The sequence below is a fragment of the Staurois parvus genome, unplaced genomic scaffold (assembly GCF_062004578.1).
Source record: "Staurois parvus isolate SC_StPar_1 unplaced genomic scaffold, SC_StPar_1.0 ptg000346l, whole genome shotgun sequence".
NCBI lineage: Eukaryota > Metazoa > Chordata > Amphibia > Anura > Ranidae > Staurois > Staurois parvus.
The window spans coordinates 4,916,484-4,933,199 of NW_028318142.1; the positions used below are offsets into that span (position 1 = coordinate 4,916,484).

Consider the following 16,716-nt stretch of genomic DNA (forward strand, 5'->3'; position numbering starts at 1 on the left):
GTGACCCCTACAGTGCCGCCTCATCAGTGACCCCTACAGTGCCGCCTCATCAGTGGCCCCTAGCGTGCCGCCTCATCAGTGGCCCCTAGCGTGCCACCTCATCAGTGGCCCCTAGCGTGCCACCTCATCAGTGGCCCCTAGCGTGCCACCTCATCAGTGGCCCCTAGCGTGCCACCTCATCAGTGGCCCCTAGCGTGCCACCTCATCAGTGGCCCCTACAGAGCCGCCTCACCAGTGCCCCATTGGAGCAGCTTCATAGGTGCAGCCTCATCTCTGCACATCAATGAAGAAAAAATTACTTATTTGAAGAAAAAGGGTTATTTTTGTTTTGTTTTTAATTCTCAGTCTTTTATTTGTGTAATTAGTAACAAATAAAAACCCCAGTGGTGATTAAATTACGACTAAAAGAAAGCCCTGTCTCAAAAAAAAAAGAAAAAAAAATATGTAATTTGGGTACAGTGCTACATGACCACGCAATTGTCCTTACCCTCGGTTCACATCTCTGTGGGTGGTGCCGCTGCAAGATCCACACAAAATACCTGCAGCCGCACCACCCACACAGAGGAATGCGGATGCGCAGGCGGGTGCCATTAATTCTAATGGCACGCCACCCGCACTGGAAATTGCAAGCGTACTGAGAACCTCAGTTCCCATGCGGGCTGCGATTTCCAAAGTAGTACAGGGACATCTTCCCTTCGTGTCACGGGGCATGGGAGTCCATTCAAATGAATGGGCTCTCAAGCCCATCCAAATCACGGCCCGCAAGACTGCACAGATGTGAACAAGGGCTTAAAGTGCGACAGTGCTGAAAGTTGAAAATTGGCCTGGACAGGAAGGGGGCGAAAGTAACCAGTAGGCAAGTGGTTAAAAAAAAACCAGAAAAAAACTGGCTCCTAACTTTTTTAGCTGGCTCCTAAATTCAAAGCAAATTTTTCAAGCCCTGGTCTAGTGTCACAGCGCTGGAAGTATATTGACAGCAGATACCCTACTGATGTAAAGAGTTGAAGTAGAAAAAACTGCAAACTGTCTTGCATGGGCAGAAGAACCAGTATACCACCCCCAGAATGTAAAACACTGACAAGGCAAGAAAGAGAATTCCAGTTACCACTGTGGACAAGGCAGCACTTCTGGTCCATTCCCATAGTTGAAATGCACGCATGGCCTAGTCCCACTAAGCCAGATTGTCCAGTCTTCTAGCTGGAAAGTCCAGTAGTGTAATAGAAATCAAACCACCCCAAACACAGAAAATCAAACAGCCAAAACCATACGCTGATAATGAATCAGTTGCGACTGTCACGGATCGCAAGATCGCCGCCACCAACATGCGACAATCTCACGATCGCGACGTTAGACCCCAGACCTTCTCACCAAACTCGTGACCGAAGGACTAGCCAATCTAAAACCGCGATGTGACGTGCGTGACAATGTCACACCCAGCTGCCCCCTGCACAACGATTTTCCAGCTAATGGATACAGATCGACGTGCCAGCAGCCTGGATCGATTGTTACTGGGTCAGGTTAATTAGGCAATTAACCATTCACACCTCCTTTTTATTCAGAGAAAGAGGAAACTCGAAGTTCAGCTATAACACTATAATGGTTGATATAATCGACTGTATAACCCGGTCATAATACAGGCCTGTTATACAGAGGGTTAAAACAAACAGTAGCGTCTCTTCAAAGGCAGGGATTCGTAAATTGCAATTAAGAGCTATAGAAACAGTTCAACACTTTCAGAAAGAGAGATTTATTACTAAAAGGGTCAAACAGGTACAATAAAAATATTTACAGAGAAGATGTAACCAAGATAGATAGATATATATATATATATATATATATATATATATATATATATATATATATATATATATACACACACACACACACACACATAGATAGATAGATACACACACACACACATACATATACACACACACACACATATACATACATACACACACACACATATACATACACACACATCTACAGAAAACAGCACAGCAAAGAGATAACAGGGAGAAGTTAGAAGTTAAAGGGTTAAGTTACTTGCCATTAAGCCTTGGATGTAAGCAGATCAGAGCGAAAGGCACAGGTCTCCCCAGGTGGTATATTGATGTTAAAATGGGAGATGTCTTCAAATACTACTCTTAGGCTTGACAGCCTGTTTTAAAGTTTCCCAGCAGGCAGTGGTTCTGAAGTAAAAGACCAATCCCCCGTTTAGGGAGAAATCATCAGGCGGAGCCCTAAACTGGAGCTAACATCTTTCATAACTCATATTCTGGTCCATAACCTTCCATCTGCACCAGGGACCTCCCACCTGTGGGTAGATTATTATGCAGACAATTCTGAAGATTGACCAGATATGAATTATGAAGTTGTATGCTACACGGTTCGCGAGATCTATTTCTCTGCTTTCCCATGCACCCAAGATAAGGCAAGTGACCCATTAAACTGTTCGCCTGCTCATCGTCCATCCGATGATATGTCCAGCTGTTATGTATGTCTCTCATATTCCAAGATATGAGACATAGGCGAAAAATTGATCTTTTAAAAATGTTATCTGGTGTGGGCTTCTTGGGAATGCCTTGAACTCCTGGGAAGGCTCCGTTATCTTTTTACAAGGTGTGAAATTACACAGATTCTTTGGGCAGTGCAGCACCATGTTGCTCCCTGCTGGGATCTGGCCTGTGACACTTTTAACACACACACATCTGTCACTATGCCTCTCAAGAAGGGAGGGGGAAGGAGAATGAGGAAGTAACATGGCTACTCTTAACAAAATGGCAGACTGCGTCAGTCTCTGGCGGGCACATTTGCGACAGCGACTAAACCGGAACAAGGCTAGTTAGCATCACGTTGTCAGAATACAATTGATCTGCTAGTAAGAAGTCATCCATATCCCCCATATGGGAATGTCCTGGAGATGTAGCAAGGCTACTAATATCACAGTATCAGTGAAACCTCAGGGTGTGTAAACTGACCAAAAGAACAAGCCACAATCTAGAAAGGCGGGCGGCCCACCTCACACCGAAAGCAATAAGGTGCTAGATAGAGTAGGAAACACACAGCCAAGCATCCTAAAATGTCCATACAGGCCTGAAGTTTCCCTTGTAAAGGAGGCCATAGACGACCTAAAGGAGTCCAGTGGAAGATATTTGGCCCTAACTGAAGATAGACAAGGCTTGCAGATCTAAGATAGGGCAGGGACCCCACTGATGTAAAGGGTTGACGCAAAGGAATGTGCAAATAGGCTGGCGTGAAATCAGAGGCAGTGTCATATCCGATAAAATGAAGACTTGCATGGAAATCTACCAAGCTGTGCGAATGAAACTCAAATTGTAACCCCCAGGATGATCTGTACCCAGGAATCTAAAATGCTCTTGACAAGATATACAGAAGAGCTAGTAGATGTTCCCTACGGAAGGTTTGGGTATCCCAACACACCATAGAGCACTGCCTGTTAGCTTGAGTAAAACAGAATCCAAGGGATGAAAATGAACAGCTGGAGACTTATGCTACATTAGTTGGGAAGAAGGGTACATCCACCACTAGTGACATCCTAAAATAGTAGTACCAAGAAAGCTCTTAAGATGTGTCCCTTGAAGGCTTGTGCTGCAAGCACTTAATACAAGCCTGCTCTTCAGAAAGCACACTTAAAATGACCCATATGGGAGAAAACAAGACATCACATATTTCCAACTTACAAAGAATGTGAAAGGGGCAAGATCCAACCACAGGTTCAGTCCATTCCCCTAGATATGGCAGAGACCCAAATCACAGTAGGGTATCACCAGATAATGTTATTCATGGAATAATTTGTAATGTTCAGTGCTGAGCGAACTGTTGGCGCTTTATAAATACTGATTAATAATAATAATTAGAAATGATTATTAAAGAGCATTGGCACAAAACGAAGGATAGAGTATACAACCCTCAGGCCATTGTCAATGCCTTTAGTTCCTACTATAACTCTTCATACAATATTAAAAGGAACAGTTTGCAGACTCAACCTTCTCTAGAGGAGATTGAATCCCTCCTGAGCCACATTAATCTCCCCTCCCTATCTCAGGATCAACTAGCGACCCTAAACAAACCTTTTACTTTACAAAAGACGTGTGTAGCCATTAATGCTCTCCCTAGCAATATCTCCTGGTCCTACTCTACTTCCCTATCTGCTGAATGCTGAAGGACAGTTCCACAAAACTTGCAACCAATTTTCCTACTTTATCTTGACCAAAAAATATACACAAAATTAATAGCCAATAGATTGATCGATATCCTACTACTTACACTTGATTTACAATGATCAAACCAGAATAACAAAGTGTCGGCAAACCTCTGATGCCACTAAGTGGCTCAGCAACATTTTCCACCATGCAGAGACTACCAGAATGCCTTCTCTGCTTTTTTTGTACCTAGATGCAGAGAAGGCATTTGATAGAATCCACTACTCGCAGCTCCAAAGTGTGCTCCACAGGTCTGCATTTCAGGACAGAATCTTATGTGCTATTTTAGCCCGTCAGCACAAGTCTATACATCTGACATGCTATCCAAACCTTTCCAGATATCAAACGGCACCCAACAAGGCTGCCCCTTGTCTCCATTTATTTTTAATTTATTAATGGAACCATGGGTAGAACACATTAGAACCAATAGCCTTATTTCAGGATTTACCATTGGCTCTAGGGAGCACAAAAAAAAAAAAAAAATCAACCTTTTTGTGGATGATGTAATCCTCCTGCTCACTAATCTGACTACAGTAACAACCAAGTTACAGTGGTTTGGCACAGTTTTATATTACAATAGGTCATAGGTCAACAATGCAAAGTAGTTTATACTAAATTTAGGCATTCTTGGCACCGCTAGGAACTTATTGCAACACCAGTTTCCTTTAGTATTTCTTATTTAGGTATGCAATTAACCAAACCAGTGGAAAAAAAAAAAAAAAAAAAGTTACTGAGGTTAGCTAAGCACACATTTTCCTGGTCGCAGAGACTTGCAGTCTTCCAAACGCTGCTACTTCCACAATTATTGTATCTCTTTACAACATTTCCTATCCCTATCCTGCAAAGCTACTTTATGTATCTCCAATCTTTACTAGGTCACTATATTTAGTAAGAAGGTCACTATATTTGGGAAGAAGCCTCACTGTGCACACAGCAGACTTATCAAAACATAGATTAGTGTGGGGGGGTTCTGGTTATAACAACTTTCAAGATTTTTACGATTCCACCATTCTAACTCTAGCGCAAGTAAAGGATTGGCTTCTTTCCTTACCTACAACTGTATGGGGAGCCATTGATTCCACACTTATTCCAGGCTTAAGTATCTGGCAGTTTGGTGTATCACTAGGCATGCCTTTACCTTCACTCTTCTCTCCTCCTGTGACTTCCTCGGTGAAAGCTTGGGGAAAACTTTCTTCCATAAACTGAAGTTAAAACGCATAACATCTCACCTTAGTATTGACTCACCTCATCCCAGACCTCTCTATCATTTGGGGGTTAGCTAGTGGAGTATGGATTATTGAGGAATTATACCTCAAAGGCAGTATTAAATAATTCTCGCATCTTCAGACTGAATTTCACTTGCGCTGTTCAGAATTCTATAGATACCTCTAAATAGTACATTGCCCTATGCATATTTTTAATAAGCCGTTTATTTTTCCTCAATCCGCATGGTCCTACTTTTCTACAAATGCTCAGAACCAGAAGAGGATTAAATTTCTTTTTACACACTTTTAATAGAAGCAGGTCTTCGTTAAATCAAAGCCTCTGGTGTACTGGGAAAAAGATCTAGGAGTCTCTTACACGAGTTGCAATGGTCAAGAGCATTTGGATCTAATTAGAGGGGAACCTGTTTTTTTTTTTTATGGGAACATACCCAAAATATCTCACTAAAAAGGTGGTATTTAACACACTTTAAGATATTTAAATTTGAATGTAAGGATTCCCCATCCTGTTGGAAAGGTTTCGGAGCAATAGGAGATATTTTCCACATATTCTGGAATTGCATACTTCTGAAAAGAATTTGGCAGCAAGTCTTCCAAATCTTGTCTGATATAATTGACGGTCATATCCCCCTGTGTACGTGTTTAACACTATTAAATTTAGAAATTGACAACCTCTCGCTCTCCAACAGGCATGCCACCACACATTTTCTTGCCAGCGAGTTTAACGAGACATTGGAAATCTTCTCACACCACTACTGTCTAAAAAATGGTTCACCTAGTCTAAACTCATTGCTTTTATGAACTAATGATGGCCTTTAGTACAGGTAGTTACACCCGGGCAGTATCCCTGTGGTAGCCCTGGACACAGTGGTTTCAAAGCACACACTATGTTGGTACCTCATAATACCCACTGCTTGTCCTGGTATAGGAGGCTCCTCGATCACGGATTTACTAAACGATTCCTTTGACCTTCTTCAGTAGTGAATCTTTATAAGTTGAATTTACTACTTATGTTTGAATAACACCTATGATGCTTGATTTTTCTTTTTTGTGTCTTTATAATAAATAATTGTCTCGTCCTGTATGTTGTACATTTTGTACCTAATGAGATGGATGCCTATTCTTTCTGTTGCAATTTAGTTTGTTCCCTGATTCTGTACTAGAAACTTAAATAAAAACTTATATAGGACCCTGCCAAATGAACAGTGAGAGCAACCCACTCTGATAACAGGCTCCCCACGGAGATAGTACTGCAAGATTAAACAGGTGTCTCCCAAACTCCATAAGGGAGACCAGGGAGTAGCACGTCGGAAAGGTTATAGTAGTTCTAAGGACGCTGAGGAATCCTAGGTGGGTAATACTAGTAGAAGCTATATGCTGTCCTCCCATATAAGAATAGTACACATGGCATTAAAATAGCTTAAAAGTCTCTCTAAACCTGCAATTTCCTAGTACAATAGAATCCAGAACGATAGAATCTCTGCAGCCAAATTGTTCAAAAGCCGCAGGCAGGTCAGAGATTGAGCAGTAGGAAAGCATTAAAGCACACTTAAGGTCTCTACGGGCAGGAAAAAAAAAAATAACAGCAACCAAGGAGCAAGTAGTCCCACAGAGCCTGCACAGCTGAAGTGAAAAAACCCTCAGTGTAAAATACACTGCGGAGAGAAGAGTCTCAAACTTCTGGGACTCAAACGGGACAGCGGACCAGCTGTTAGTGCCAGGATCCAGGGTTGCCTGAGTAGAGAACCCGGTGTATCCTCTCTTACGTTACAGAAAACTGCTGATCAGAACCCATAGTGCCACACAGACCCCTGGTATCCCCTGACAGAAACAGAGGCAGGCACCATACATTTCCCAGGGATGGGTGTCCCTTACCCTGAGATGCCACAAAAAAACCAGAGCCCATGCCAGGACCAAAGAAGTGGGAAGGAGTGCTGGGACAAATCCTTACTGTCAAAAATATGCTATCAATCAAAATCTAGTAGAAAAGCCCATTAATGGCATGGGCATCAGCGTGCCCATTGCAATATGGTCACCAGAGCCTGCCCCCGAACATGGATGCCATAACTCCCACAGCAGGGATGCCATCTGCCTGGTGGAGACACTGTGACATAGCAATTAGGTCAATCGTCGGTCATTTGCGCCTCCAGTGAGGAGCAGCAGCCAAACCTGCACCCAGCTAAGAATCTGCATATGTTCATAGACTGAGCTTGGGGATCTAGAAGGATCTATATTATCCAACCTGTCAATCGACTTAGCTGTTGATTGAAGACCTGCTCTAAGAAAAAATACAATTGAAAATCCCTGAAGAAAAGGAAACTAAGGGTCCCAGCAGAAAGCTTAAGTCCTTATTCCTGGACACTAGGCAAAGAACTGTGCGAGGAGGATTCTGGGAGCGCGGTGATGTCATTTCCGGCGTGGCGGCCATATTTGAAATCCCTGTATCTAATACCCATGCAGGAGATTCACATCATGGGGTATTGAAGGCATGTAATGAGAAGGAATTAAATGTGAGTGGGCAATTTTTTCTATATCTATTTCCTTAATGAATAAACAGTATTACACTATATGAGTTTTTTTGTCCGTATATGAAACGAGGAGGAGGCTGCTGATAAAGTGTAAGAGGCGGGGGAGGACCTGGCGAGTCATCAGAGTGGTGTCCTGGTTTAAAGTGAGCTGATCCTGTGGGGTCTTGGCAAGGAGGTGAGGGGCCACTACAGCTATTTGTTTGGATTCACATAGTGTGGACACGTGTGAGCACATGCATGAAGATTTGAGAGTTTTTTTGTCGAATTTGGACACCTCTTTTTTTCCTTATGGACTATATTTTTTACAGATGTGTGCAGTGATTTTTGCTAGTGATTGGCACTATTGCACTTTATTTGTAGTTGGCAGTACACGGATTGCACATTTTTCAATTGCACATATTGCACAGAGATTTTGCACTTTAGTGTTATATACAGAGCACTGTTATATTTCAAATAGTTAGTTATATGGTTTATATTTAACGAGTTTAGGGATAGCGCTACACTTTTATATTTATATAAAGAACTGTGCCGCCTATAGCAGGCTGGGGGTTTGACCACAATCAGGGGCCACCCCTAGGATTTTTGTGCCTAGTGTTCTACTCCTGAAGGTGGTGCTAGAAACCCAATGGTCAGGGATTAAGATCTTCACGGTGTACTTCAATTAACAGAAGAGAATAAGGTTGCTCTGCAATCTCATTTATGCGTCATTGTTACCTCAGACTACAGTTGGACTTTAATTCTGCATTTTCTGTAAACATGTTTATGAACAGACTTTGTAGGTAAGCAATCACAGTATCGGTGGGAAAGTAACTGTAGACCCCACTCTATTCATGCTTTTTACAAAATGACCACCCAAATACCTTCATCATCAATCCACTTCAATGTGATGGGCTGCTCTTGGCGCAGGCGACACATCTCTCTCACTTCCTCACAAAGCTCATCATAACTCATGGATGCTCCCAGCCGGGTGATCAGAATATCACTGCAGAAAACACAGAGAAGACAGATGGATAAGACAAAATGTGTGTCAGAGGGAAGAGTCACCGCAATGACATTTACAGCTTGGGGTATGTTAGCTCCATTCTATTGATATCATCACAACATTCCACAGGATATTCATTCCTGCAGAAGATCATTACTGACATTCAAACCATCAGCCCATTTATCTTCAGTCTAAATAACTATTCTGCTGTTGCCTCACAGTCGCCAATCAGATTCAAACCTTCAGTGGAAAATGACAGTTGGAAATTGAAAGTTTAACTCCAATCAGCAGCTGTGGGGCAATGGAGAACAGTTCAGGATAAATAATGCATTCTGGTTACATTTTTCTTCACATGTTAAAATGTGCCACATAAATGCATTCTCCTTGAAATGTTCATATAGGAGGCTGGATTGAACACTGCACTGTGCTGCAGGTGGGGCTGTCCGCTATTGCACAGGTGCAGGACTTGGTGGCCCCAGTGACTCTGGTCCTCTGGTAGGGAGCACCGCCAGAGTTGAAGGCGGCATTGATGGACTTCGTGGTGTGGACGAGGCGGTCAGTGCGGGAGGCCGGGTGGCCAGTGGTGTTCTGCTTTTCCTGGAGCAGGATCTCCAGGGGGCTGGCTTTCCTGGAGCTGTGCAGCTCTGAGTTCTGCCTGTGCACAGGAAGGGATGGGGAGACTCTGGGGGTCCTGGAATGCTGGGTTCAACTCTGTGGGGCGGGGAAGAGATCCCAGTGGAGGACATGGGGTGGGGTTCCAGGCGCCAGTACACAGTTTCTGGTCACCATGGCAACCTGGAAGTTGTCAAGCCCTGCCTTAACCTAAAATAGGAACATAGAAAAGTGGCAGCAGAAAAAAGATCAAAGTGGTCCATCGAGTCTGCCTGTTTTTTTTTTTGTATGGTTTGGTGTTTTTTTTTAACACTTTTTGGTTTTATTGTTCGTTTTTTGGGGGGAGGGTTTATTTTGCGTTTTTGGGCATTTTTTTGTTTGTTTTTTTTCTGTCCAAGTATAGATCTTGGTTTGTCCCAAGCATGTTTGAAACCGCTTACTGTTGACTGACTCACTACCTCAACCAAACATCAACTAAAATAATAATAATACTTTCTAAGATTAGCTTTGAACTTTCCTCCAGTTAGTTTGAGGTCATGTCCCTGCGTTCTTGATCTTCATTTCATATTGAAAATACTGCCCTCCTGAACCTTATTCACCCCCTTGATGTATTTAAAGGTTTCAAATCAGGTCCCCCCCCCCATTCCCCGCTTTTCTCCAGACTGTACATATTAAGTTCCAGAAGTTGCTCTGGACATGTTTTATCCCTCAGACCTTTCACCATTTTTGTTACCTGTCTCTGGACTTGTTCCATCTTATCAATATATGTTTGTAAGAGAAGTCTCCAGAACTGGACACAGTATTCTAAATGAGATCTAACTAAAGATATATATAGGGGAATCAGGACCTCCTACTGGTAACCCCTCTAGTAAAGCATCCTAGAATTCTGTTCACTTTTCCCACTGCCTGGTCACACTGTTTGCACATATTGCAATCATCTGAAATAAGCGCCCCCAAATATTTCCTCTGTAGTGCTGGCCAACACTGTACACCCAGATTCATTTTCAAACCCTACCCAGTTCCTAACACTGTTGACATAGCAAAGTGCACTTTAATAAACTTAAAATGTGTTCACTTGGAATACTCAATGTGAAAGAGAAATTAAAAACAAAAAAAAAAGTGAAAGTTTTTCTGAAACATGAATGGGTATTTAAAGTGAAAAACACGTTTACCAATATGTACTTTAAGTGTTAGGAAACCGGCCTCTACCCTATTAGTATCCTTTTGCCGCCCGGCCAATGGCCATTTGGCAGCCGGAAAATACCCTCAGCATTCCGGGTGGATGCCTGAAGAGCCGTGCAGCGGCGCGATCTGTCACCGGCCATGTACCTCAGACACAGCCGATAACAGATCTGAGTACCGGCCCTGTTGCCGGTACCATGTGACCTGCTGTGACCAATCACAGCAGGTCACATGACAGTTGTATACAATGGATGGCTTCATTCATGCCATCCATTGTATACTTGTGTGCCTAGCTGTGAATGGTCACAGCGATCACATGCACAAGCTGGGCCAATCACAGCCCAGCTGTGTCATGTGATTAGCCGTGGCCAAATCACAGCTAAGCACAAAAAAAAAAAAAAAAACCCTGAATGAATCGATGTCATTCAGGTAAATGTTTGCTTATAGCAAAGTAATTCTTTGCTGTAAGCAAATTGTGTATGGTCTATGGTAACAGTGTACTACTTTGGTCATAGTGAAATATGAAAAAAAAAATCTTAAAAAGAAAAAAAAATAAAAAATTAAGAATAATAAAAAATTAAAATTTTTTTTTTTTTTTCATACTGTCAGTGTCCCTGATCACCACCATGCCAGTTATATGATGACGCTGTACTGCACTGGTGACCGTATGTAAAAAAAATAGTGAAAATAATTTTTTTAATCTGTTAATTTTCTGAAAAAATATTACAAAAAAATACAACTTCAAAAAACTCGCCATGCCTCTTATGAATTACGTCAGACTGTCTACTTTGCAAAATGGTCATTTGGGGGATATCTGTACTGTTCTGACATTCTTGGACCTCAATAAATTAGATTGGCCGTCAGTACTTCAGGATTGATCAATTTTCAGATCTATACCATAGTTTGTGAACTCTATAACTTTCCTACAAACTAAATAATACATCCTAATTTGGGTTATTTTTACCAAAGACGTAGCAGAATACATCTCGGCCTAAATTTATGAACAACAATTATTTCTTTGCAAAATTTTATAACAAAAACAAAGAAAAACGTGTTTTTTTTTCAAAATGTTTGGTCTTTTTTTGTTAATTTAGTAAAAAATAAAAATCCCAGCGGTGATTAAATACCAACAAAAGAAAGCTTTAGCTGTGTGAAGAAAATGATAAAATTTTAGTTTGGGTACAATGTTGTATGACCGCGCAATTGTCATTCAAAGTGTGAGCGCTGAAACCTGAGAAATGGCCTGGGCAGGAAGGGGGTAAAAGTGCCCTGTATTGAAATGGTTAAATAGACCCCACTGCCATTAGTTCAAACTCGGCCTTACTCTACTAAAAATGAGTTTTATGTGTGTGTCATTTTCCCTGTTGGAGTGATTTCCCCTCACTCTTGGTGCTCAAGGAATTAGAGGAAGAGGAGGAATCTCCCCAATAGGGATACCAAAGGTTTTTTTTGTTTTTTTTTAGGCTCCAGGCAGCAGTTAGTGTCACTGAGACTTTAGTAAGGATTGGCAACATGTTTCTTATGGGAAAGTGAAGCTGAACTGTACAATGAACTTGCTTTCTCCATGCAAGACAAAGCAATAGGTTCGATATACTACCACCCTCCGCAGTGGGACCTTCCTTGTATTCCATCAGTCTAATCACCTACTTGGAGAAAGAAAGCTCAAAGTCACTTTAGTTGGAGCTTACACTGGACTGAACAATGCCTACCCACCTCCATATGACATCACTGAGCACCTGCTTGGACAAGCACAGGTTTGCTTCACGGGAAGCAGCATCATCAGTCTTTCACGAAGTCACATTTACAAACTTTTAATTTGAAAAAGTTTACTTGTATATTGCTGTACTATTAAATAATTTTAAGAGGACGACATCTTCAGCATTTTTCCAACAAACTATAACTACAAAACTGATCATTCTGTTAGGATATCTCTCCTCCTCTTACAGTAGGACACAACACAGAATAAACAAGAAAAGGATTATACAAGGTTAGGAGCAAGTTTTTGTTGAAGAAACTGCATTTGGTTATGGGCGATATATTTTTACTGGGTTCCAGGGGCTTTCATAAAACCAAGTGGGTATAAACAGTGAATATAAACCTTTAAGTGCTGAAATTTCACTTTGATAGAAGGTATGTGTGGCCAAGGGAAATACTTTGTCAAAGTAATGAGGGCACAACATTTTTAAAGCAAAGGACGAATGGTAACAGTTTCAAATATTTTTGTGTCGGAGAAGCAATTTAAACTACTCAACCAGCATAATTTTTAATTATAGGGCCTTGCAGGCAGACAGACCCTGGAATTCCAGATTTGTACCACAATATAATGGTGAAATGTGTTTACATTGGTAGCGCAGATATCATGGGTTATCTAGCAACCATTTGTGTTTTAAAAACCAGATGGAGACATCAGTGCTGCTTGACGATTGTGTAATTTCAGTATTTTTTCAATCCATTAGTTTAATGTTTCTCTAAAATAAATTTTCATGTGATTATAAAAAACTTGACCTGCTTGCTCTGGTTTACTTTCATGATCATATTGCACATAGAGAGATGTAAGCACACTGTCTACTGGCTATCCCCACACAATGTAATCAGCTTCCTTGCTTAATAATAGAGCAAGTAAATCAGAAGTGTTAGAATGTATTGTTTTCACAACTAAATTTCATGCTGTCTATATTTGATGTTATATGTAAGCCATGGTATTTTTTTTTTTTCTTATGGAAAAAATGTGTGTGTACATTTTTAGCAGAACAAAATCAGGTCTGATTTGCAGGGACACAAATTAGCATGACAGAAACCCTTTCATAGGTATGCAATCACTTTGCACTTGTTAAGTGTTTTGATGTTCATGCAGTACATGCAAAATGTCATATAGAGCATCCAACATAACTGCGGAGACTTGATGATGCTGGCAAACAGTAGGAGCTGAGCGCCTATTAGCAACATCCTAGCAACAAGGCAGGATGGGATGATGGGGCCACTGGGAATTTTTCAGCCAGGCTTCAGGAGACATGTAAACGGCCTGCACCTACAGCAAGGGCATTATTAAACTTTAGTCAAAGCTGCAGTTTGTTCTCCTCTACAGATACCCTTACCTACAGAGTTTTTTGGACAGTGAACTATGCCTTTAAGCCCAGAGCAAGTAGGTCTACTTCCCCATTTGCACTGGAAGCCTCAGTTTTCAGTTTTGACTGAAGACTTACACTCTTTCAAAATAAAGAATTACTTCTACTTGGTAAGTTTTAAAATAAAACAAAAAGCAGTGAGGGGTTAGAACCACTTCAGGATTTTATTGCTTTCCCTGCTGTCGGGGATTCATTCTCTCTAACTGCCCTGACCACTAATGTCACTGGGAATGAAAGCAAGGGTAAACCCAATACTGTGAGTTGTCACCCCACAAAACAGAAATAGGAGGAAAAAATCTTCCCAACAGGAAGAGGGGCTCTCCCGGACATTGGAAAGATATCCTTTCACTTCCTGACCTAATACTAATACAGTTTTAACCTCCCCTACTTTATTTAAAGTAATTCTAAAGTCTAAACATTTTTACCTTAACCACTAGCCTACAGGGCACTTATACCCCCTTCCTGCCCAGGCCAATTTCCAGCTCTCAGCGCTGTCACACTTTGAATGACAATTGCGCGGTCAAACAACACTGTACCCATATGAAATTTTTATCATTTTTTTGTGACAGATAGAGCTTTATTTTGGTGGTATGTAATCACTTCTGGGTTTTTTATTTTTTCTTAAACCAAAAACCACTGAAACTTTTGAAAAAAAAAAAATTTTCTTAGTTTTTGTTATAAAATTTTGTAAATAAGTGATTTTTCTCCTTCACTGATGTGCGCTAATGAGGCTGCACTGATGGGCACCGATAGGCTGCACTGATGGACACTGATAGGTGGCACTGGTAAGGAGGCACTGGTAGGTGGCATTGATGGGCATTGACAGGCATCACTGATGGGCACTGAAAGGCAGCACCGATACATGGCACTGATAGGCAGCACTGACAGGCGGCAGTGATAGGTGGCACTGAAAGGCAGCGCAGATGGGCACTGATATGTGGCATTGATGTGCACTGGTAGGCACTTATGAGCACTGACATAAGGCACTGATGGACACAGGTGGCACTGCTGGGGCTACACTGATCATCAGGGCACACTGATCATCAGTGCTCTGATGATCAGTGTACATGTCCCCTCCGCGGAAAGCAGATTACCGGCTCTCCTCTCCTCACGAGCTGTCAGAGTGACAGCTCGAGAGGAGAGAAATGCCGATAACTGGCATTTCCCTGTTTACATGTGATCAGCTGTGATTGGACACAGCTGATCACATGACCGAGCCAACATCTTCGGCTCTTTCCGTGGTCGGCGCACTGCCCCTCCCCTCGCATCAGGGGTCGGCGCACTGCCCCTCCCCTCGCATCAGGGGTCGGCGCACTGCCCCTCCCCTCGCATCAGGGGTCGGCGCACTGCCCCTCCCCTCGCATCAGGGGTCGGCGCACTGCCCCCCTCCTCGCATCAGGGGTCGGCGCACTGCCCCCCTCCTCGCATCAGGGGTCGGCGTACTGCCCCCCTCCTCGCATCAGGGGTCGGCGCACTGCCCCCCTCCTCGCATCAGGGGTCGGCGCACTGCCCCCCTCCTCGCATCAGGGGTCAGCACACTGCCCCCCTCCTCGCATCAGGGGTCAGCACACTGCCCCCCTCCTCGCATCAGGGGTCAGCCTAGTGCTCCCTCACATTCGTGGTTGGTGTAGTGCCCCCTCATATTCGTGGTTGGAGTAGTGCCCCCTCACATTCGTGGTTGGCGTAGTGTCCCCTCACATTCGTGGTTGGCGTAGTGTCCCCTCACATTCGTGGTTGGCGTAGTGTCCCCTCACATTCGTGGTTGGCGTAGTGTCCCCTCACATTCGTGGTCCGTATAGTGCCCTCCTTGCATTAGCAGGCAGTGTAGTGTCCCCTTACATTGTTGGGAAGTGTAGTGAGCAGAGAGAGGCTGTCTGACATTTGTAATGGGAAGCACCACCCCCATTAGATTTCCTCTATTCCTGATCCAGTGATATCTAGATAATTTACTCACTTTCAGTCATAGTCACAAAAAAAGAAAAAAAGTAAATCTCCCCATTGGTCAAAGCAAGGAAGCGGACTGCACACATTGAAAAAAATTACATTCAGGTCGAACGTATAAGAAAATCCCTTATCATTTTCTATAATTACATGTCACTGTAGCACATACTTCTGAACCAATTTAAAAAGTGTCATAGTGCAGCCATATAAAATCCTAAGACACTTCCCATGCATGACCTGTATCAGGCAAAGTTATATACCTTTCACATGTAGTCATGATGATTTACATAATGACAAAGCCAAGAATGAAAAGAAATACAAGGACTTCCTTATTTAAATACATACTGAAAAGACAACTATGAGCAAATGTATAAATGCCTCCTTTAAAGGAAGTATGTATATGTTATATATATTTTTTTGTCTTCCTCTTCCTTTACAATGCCCAGTACCTATGTTCTTGAACAGAATCCATGTGCAATATTAATTAAAAATATTAAATATTTACCACCTGCTGCCAACAGGTGGCAAGTTCCAAACAACTGTATCAGCTTGCTGGTGGCCAGATACTATACTAACCTGAATAGCAAAAAACAGATTTAGGGTGCTTTCACACCGGCGTTCCGTATGACCATTCTTCATCTGTCCGGTCACCCATGTATTTCTATGGATTAGCGGATGTAAACGGATGATCATCTGTTTACATCTGATATTTTCTGCATACGTTAACATCTGTTTTTTGAACGGAAGTAAACCCTATTTTTCTTCCATGAAAAAAAAGAAAACAGAATGGATAAAAAAAATGGATGAAGTGCATACGGTCCGTTTCTGCATCTGTTTTTAAAAAAACTGTTGTAAAACCAGGCAAGAAACGAATAGTTTTTTTTCTTTAAAAAAAAA

The 16,716-nt window shown here is 42.2% G+C and overlaps 1 protein-coding gene across 1 annotated transcript in view; it reads right to left on the reverse strand.

Moving 5' to 3' along the window:
* PRKCZ (protein kinase C zeta) overlaps positions 1-16,716 on the reverse strand; it is a 358,451-nt gene that overhangs the window by 332,472 nt on the left and 9,263 nt on the right. Inside the window, exon 2 of the mRNA XM_089684356.1 lies at positions 8,838-8,959. Coding sequence (XP_089540482.1) covers positions 8,838-8,959 — 122 coding nt within the window. The remainder of the gene's footprint in view (positions 1-8,837; positions 8,960-16,716) is intronic.